This window comes from Leptodactylus fuscus, chromosome 5, assembly GCF_031893055.1.
Source record: "Leptodactylus fuscus isolate aLepFus1 chromosome 5, aLepFus1.hap2, whole genome shotgun sequence".
NCBI classification, from domain to species: Eukaryota; Metazoa; Chordata; class Amphibia; order Anura; family Leptodactylidae; genus Leptodactylus; species Leptodactylus fuscus.
This window is the reverse complement of record NC_134269.1, coordinates 119,497,982-119,505,261: the sequence shown is the minus strand read 5'-3', so window position 1 is coordinate 119,505,261 and position 7,280 is coordinate 119,497,982. Positions and strand designations below refer to the sequence as shown.

Below are 7,280 nucleotides of genomic sequence, written 5' to 3'. Positions count from 1 at the left end.
CTAACCAGTAAAGAGATTAGGTAGATATGACTTCTATCTCTTAGATAAAATGAAACTCTCCCCTTTGTCATTCCGATTGGCAGGAAAAAATAGATAAGTATTCCATTTGTTAAGCTTAATATATTAAAAAATAAAAGTTATGTATTATTTCTACTCCCTCAGATGTACATACAGGCTATTTATGCTGTGTCTTTAGTGACCAAACCATTACAATATGCAAAAAACAGAACTACCATGTTAAGTAAAATACTACATTTTTATTGAAAATTAATGTATTTAAGAACAACATACAAAAATATATCAAAGGGAAATCAGTACTTCCAAAAGAAGCATAAGGAAGGTCTAATACATATCAAAACATTTCATAGAAATAAAGGTGGCTGTACATGTAGACGCAAGATATGAATACAATTCCTATGAAGGTAAATGAGCACTAGCTCCAATAGTCATATTAAGTGAGTGGATAAATATAGCCAAACCTATGGATGCACATAGTCAGAAAAGACCTAGCAAATGCAAACATGCGTTTGCATTTGGTAGGTCTTTTCTCACTATGTGCATCCATTACTTTATATTGGATGCGTTCCCACCGCAGTTTTTCCCACATAGCTTTTTCTCTGCAGCCTGCTACGTAGGGCCTTAATCTAAAAAGTCTTTTTAGACCTAGAATAATTGGCTTTTCAATAATGCACTCTAAGTAATGTTAATATTCACTTTCTATTTTTTTTAAATTTATATTTCCTTTCTATTTCTTCACAGATGAGTCGTTTTCCTGCTTTGTAAGGAGATAATCCATATGTATCAAACTTTTCTTGGGTACACAATGGAAATTATAGCAACATTCTATACATCTGTATTACTTAAGTCACTATTTTTGCTAACACTCACAACATCTTTGTGCCAAGCAGCTAAACAGAGAGCACCAGCTGGATTTTCCTCACCTTTTGTGGCTATATGGAATGCACCAACTGAGCTATGCATGAGAAAATACAGAATCCATATAGATGTCAGTTTATTTGAGATTGTGGGAAGCACACTTCCGACTGTCAGAAGTCAGAATATTACTTTATTCTATACTGATCGGTTAGGCTTCTATCCCTACATAGATTATGCTACTGGTATTAGTTATAATGGTGGTATTCCCCAAATAAGCAATATGGAGCAACATTTAAGAAAAGCCAGAGAAGATATTATTTATTATATACCATCCGTGACACAAAAAGGACTTGCCATTATTGACTGGGAAGACTGGAGGCCAACCTGGATAAGAAACTGGGCTTCTAAAGGGGTATACAGGAAACACTCAATTGACTTTGCACAGCAAAATGATCTGACACTTGATCAACGTGGTGCAGAATCTGTAGCCAAAGCACAATTTGAGTCAGCAGCAAAACGTCTCATGCTAAACACCCTTAGACTTGGGAAACAACTGAGACCAAATTACCTCTGGGGTTTTTATCTGTTTCCTAACTGTCAAAATTATGATTATAATCAGAACCCTCATAACTACACCGGACGGTGCCCAGATATTGAGATGTTAAGAAATGATAAACTGATGTGGTTATGGAAAGAAAGTACAGCACTGTTTCCAAACATGTACCTGGAAACAGTACTAAGTTCTTCTCCACTAGGTGCACTTTATACACGTCACCGTATCCAAGAAGCAAAAAGATTGTCAACTTTTTCAAAAACGGTTTACTCTCTCCCAATATATATGTACAGCCGTCCTGTATTTACAGATCAACCTGAGAAATACTTAACACTGGTAAGAAAGAAATATGTATTACTTCATAGAAATTCTTCTATATATTTATTTTGCATTACTTCCCTATTTATGTCATACGAAGTTTAACCTACAGTATATTTACAATTATTTATTTAAATGTACATTGCGAGCCCCATATAGGGATCTATATTTTTTTCATTTAAGTATGTCTTTGTAGAATGTGAGGAAATCCACACAAATCTAGGGAGAACATACAATCTCCTTGCATATGTTGTTACTGGCGGGATTCGAACCCAGGACTCCAGCACTGCAAGGCTGCAGTGCTAACCACTGAGCCACCGTGTTGCCCTGTATAGTTACAATTATTGATTACAGTTCAAGAGTTTTATATATTCACAGTACTGAGTTTTCAATGTACATTTTTAAATATTTCATGTTTTTGCACACAGGTTTTAAACCCTGTTCACTCTCGTTTAGATGGAGTCTAAAGGGTTTTTTGATGGGCTTTTGGATATTTTTGTCAGTAGGTCTAGGGCTAAAACTATTGTTGCCATTGACAATCAAGCAGTTCTGTCAAAAAACATTCAACAGATCACATTTAAAATACTACAGCACTACTACAATGTAATTTGGCTTCAAAATAAATAATTTACAAATCCAACAGTAACCCTTCAGATTTACTAGTGCCCTTAAAAAGACTGATATCTGGATTTGTGAATACAGCCTTATTTTAAAAGTAATATGGGACAGTGTCAGACTGGGATGTCTAGGGCTCACCAGTGTAATTGTTTATAGGAGACCACCACCCGCAGCCAGGACCCCTGCAGATCAGCTGTTCCGTGACAGGAAATAACATGTCGCGATCTACGTTTCCTCACCCACCATGAAATGTGGAGAACTGCACTACCTAAACCCACCCCTACACTCTATAGCAAGTGAACAATAGTTTACTATTGTTATTTACTATTATTTAACAATAGTTACTGTTCTTTTCTCATTTACAGACCGATCTTATAAACACAGTTGGCGAAAGTGCTGCTTTGGGAACAAATGGATTTATAGTATGGGGCGGTGTGAACTTAACACGGAGTTTGGTATGTACAGTTGTTTATCTATTTTATAACAAAGCCAGTTTCACAGAAGAAATAAATATTTTTGCTATGACCCAGCAAATAAAGGATGCTACGAAATTAATCCAAACCAGATATACGTTACAAAATATGACCACCGATTTATTGCAATTCTTAGCTCACAGTTCAAAAATGGCCATGGGGTTTTATATACCATTAGAAAGCAGACAGTGCACTGTGGGCTTTCCTGTTATGTGCCCTGGGGCTGTAGATATCAGTGCCATTACCGATCTCTGACAACTGTCAGAAGGGTGTTCCTGACAGTCTAGCTGAGCTGTGAGCAACCCTTCCTCCCCCGACAGTACTCGTCTACAGCCCTATACTGTTAGAGGGGGCGTTCCTTACCGCTCAGCCATGATGGTAAACTGTGAGGAACGCCCCCCCCCCCCCCCCAGAACTATGGATGAGTACAGTCTGAATTCAGCTCACTGTTGGCTCCCTAATGGTATATAAAACCTTTTTTGCCTGAGGGTGTGAAACGTCCTCTTTATAAGCTCTATAAATAAATCTGTCCCACCAATTTTTAGTCCATCCTCTTCCTAGGTTAAATATTAACCTATTTTTTTCTAAGCATGATCACTAAAGAACATTGGGGATGATTTATCACGAGGGAAATATTTAAAAGCAGTTTTGCAGGAGTCTGGATTGGTGTAACTTGCAGCAAATTTTCCAATGCTGCACAATGTTATATAAATTTAGTGCATCTATAAGTTTAACACTCCATGCCATCCTGTACAGACAGCTAGATGGACTAAGAACACTCACTCTTCACTCACTTTTGAGTGAGTGGCGTAAAAATGTCAAATGTAACTTTGTAATATCACACCAGAATTCTAGGTGCAGGGTTGGTAAATTCATCCAATTAACTATAGCCAGTATAGACCCATCTACAATTATATTTCGTGTTTAATAAAAAAACAATTATTTTCTGTTTTACGGTTTTTACAATTATTTATGTCAAAATTAGGTAGGGAAGTGAGTGTTTGAGCTGTAAGAGGTGAGTGAGTGTTTGAGCTGTAGGAGGTCGATTAAGAGGAATTACCATTTAATTCTATATAAACCCTCCTTGACCATATTCTAGTGCTGCTGACTTGAACTCAACTTTGAATAGTAACTTCTGGGATCTGATGATAATAGGGTCTGCTGTGTGTCCACCCACTTTCATACTCAAAGTGGTAGAGAGGGAAATCCTCCATACAGGACTTTTCTCTCTGTCAGATGTAAACTCAGGCATGCCTTTACTATTTTGAAACAGCTTTATAACTTTTAAGCTGGTATCACTCAAGTATGAGTCTTTTGATTTGTAACAGTGTCTTTCACATGTCTTTTACCACTACATATTGCGTACAGCTAGATGTTATGCCATATTCACATAACTGTGTCCAATTCTCATCCGTGAAAAATTTACATTGGTCTGTTTTTCACTGCTGTTTTGTATTTATTCTGTGTTTGCTCTGTCTTGATGAGAGATGTAACATGGAGCTCTCAAGCGCCAATGCAAAATTTATAATGTGACGCTTACTTTTCTTTTGCCATTTAGAAATATGGTAAATTTTATGTAGCAGAGGGACAGTACACTGGCTATGCACTTGTTCATGTGCACGTAACCTCATAGATAAGACATTTCTTTTACAGAATAAGCATTATATATCTGCAATAAATATAAACCTGATTTTTCTTTTTGTATTTTTTAGAACATGTGTATGGCTTTGAATTCTTTCATTATCAACACTCTGAACCCATACATTATTAATGTTTCATTATCGGCTAAATTGTGTAGTACAGTACTTTGCCAAAACAATGGGGTATGCATCCGTAAGGAGTGGGACAAAAACACTTACCTTCATTTAAATGGAACAAACATTTCAATAAAACGATATAAAAACACTTATAAGGTACGTGGAAGTCCAAGTTTAGAAGACTTAAAATATTACGCTGAAAACTTTATATGCCATTGTTATGCTGGACAGAAATGCAAACAATCTCAAGATCCACTTAAAATTGAACCTATGTATGTTTGTATGGCACAAAATATTTGCATAATGTTAAATTAATCATCACTTAAGGTTTCAATATTATGTACAATGTGGCTGATTTATGTATCTCTTTAAAGTAAAACTGTCTTTCTTGCCCATAACAACCACAGGGCAGAATTAATTTTCTAAAATCAGAATATGAAATAAAAGATGTGCTGTGATTGATTGCTATGATCAACAAGGACAGTTTTTTTAATTTTTGACAGTTTTGTAAATTTCTCCATTATGTGCAGCGACAATACTTTATATAGCTTTTTAAAATGCTCATGTACTATGTCTATTTGCACTTACTGTATTCATAAAGATATTGAAATAATTGTTTGCATATCTTTAGTGTGTTTCATGTTTAATTTTAATTATTAATTTATCTTTTTGTATGTATGAAAGTATTGCTATGTGTATGAACTCATATTGGAAAATAATTAAAGCATACTAAACTTTGAAAAACTAGATTTCTGGCAGCACTTGTGACATTAGTAAATGTAATATACAATGAGACCTCTTTGAGCTGACTACCCAAATTTGCACAGAAAAGTGGTCTTTATAGGGGTAGCCCTCTCAATGTGTATAGAATGCGTATAGTTTGTAATGGAGTCAGCAAGTTTGTACAGTCTCCCCAAACCTCCAAATGATCATGCCGTTTATGCTAGGTTCACACCTGCGTTCAGGGTCTCCGTTCTATGGTTTCCGTCTTCTGCATGCCAGAAGACTGAAACCATAGACTGGGTCCGGCCGTGAGTGGCGGTGAGTGTTTTAGGCTCTCCACCACAAAACCGTTTTTTTAAATCCGGACACAGAGTACTGCATGTCCAACTCTGTGTCCGGATTATAAAACCCGGTTTCGCGGCGGAGAGCCTAAAACACTCACCGCCGCTCACGGCCGGACAGCTTTCTCACCCATTCAAATGAATGGGTGAGAAAGACTCCTGCAGGTTTCCGTCTCCTGCCTCTGTTTTATGCAGGAAATGGAAACCTGCAGTACGGAGTGCCGGCGCAGATGTGAACGAGCCCTTATTTTATGCTTATTTTATGCTTATGCCACTGATTGGCCTCAGCATTCACTGATTGGACTCAGCAGTCACGTGCAGCAAGCACTTCTTCTGGAACAAACCCCAGGGCACCGCTGGAATGGACAGTGGCGGGGGACAGCAGAGTGCTGGGGAAAGTGTTAAGGGGTTTCTTGAACCAAATGTGAACCACAAGTTCCAATCTACACCAGCAACTTTGTGCCAATGTGAGCGAGCGGGGCAGACCAGGGCAAGGGCAGATATCACCCTGATTCTGCCTCCCATTGTTTTCAATAGGAAGAAGCAATCGAAACAGGATGCTGAAAAAATAAGTGTCAGGCTTAATCTTGCTCAATATCAGCCTTTGGCACAGAAAACTGGTGTAGAGGGAATGCTCAAACTTGGCTGAGTGTGGGGAATTCATCAATCCCTATATGCCATTTTTCTGGCATAGAAGAATGCTATTGTGACTCACATTTGGTACCAGACATTTCTAGTGCAAAAGCTTAAGACACATGTCCCAATTCACACCTTACTCGCCACGTTGTTTGAATATGAGTGGGCTGGGTCAGGCCGAGGATGCCTCGGCCCAACAGATTCATTACAACCCTCACCAGTTTTCTAGTGGCAATTAAAAAATTAAAAACCATTAAAACATAATAGAACGAGAATGTTTAATAGTACAGATAAAAAAATAGAGTCTTATTTAGAATGGCCACATACATTTCCAAATAGCAATTATATAATTTATATTATTAGTACCCTAAATGTCCAGAAATAGTGCAAGGTAAAATATGTGCAAAATGGTATAAATGTGCATAATAAAGTGATGCAAAGTTTCAGTAGTGTATGATTATAAAGAGATCTAGAAAAGGGAGTAAGGTGCTATATATTAATAGAAATATCAAATGCATAGAATAGCAAAAGCCTAAGCAGTGTCTACAGAAAAAGAGGTTTATAATGTATCATAATTAGCCAATATTTATTGCCTCATGCAGAAAGGATCTGATGACATAGTTCCCACACGTATCGTCCTTTCAAGCGCTTCCTCAGGAGTAGTATGCTGGTTTTAGACAAAGGCCCCCAACTAGTATAATAGACTCCCTAAAGGGGTTCCCCCAGTATAATGTTCCACAGTGGACACCCACAGTATAATATGCTCCCCACAGCGCCTCCCCCCGCAGTATAATGCTGTACAGTGGCCCCACAAGTATAATATGCTCCTGAGAAGCCCCAAGCAATATAATACACTCCACTGTGGACCCACACAGTATCACAGGCTCCACACACTGTCCCCTTCCCCCAGTATAAAGCTCCACAGTAGCCCATAGCATAATATGCTCCCCAGAGGGCCCCTTAATATAATGCTCCACTGTGCCCC

General features: G+C 37.9%; 1 protein-coding gene across 1 annotated transcript in view; it reads left to right on the top strand.

The window, feature by feature from the left end:
* The first annotated feature begins 823 nt into the window (after positions 1-823).
* The window catches only part of LOC142204549 (hyaluronidase PH-20-like), a 17,369-nt gene continuing 10,912 nt past the window's right edge, over positions 824-7,280 (top strand). Inside the window, exons 1-3 of the mRNA XM_075275865.1 lie at positions 824-1,765; positions 2,731-2,820; positions 4,551-4,867. Of these exons, the coding sequence (XP_075131966.1) occupies positions 824-1,765; positions 2,731-2,820; positions 4,551-4,867 (1,349 nt within the window). The remainder of the gene's footprint in view (positions 1,766-2,730; positions 2,821-4,550; positions 4,868-7,280) is intronic.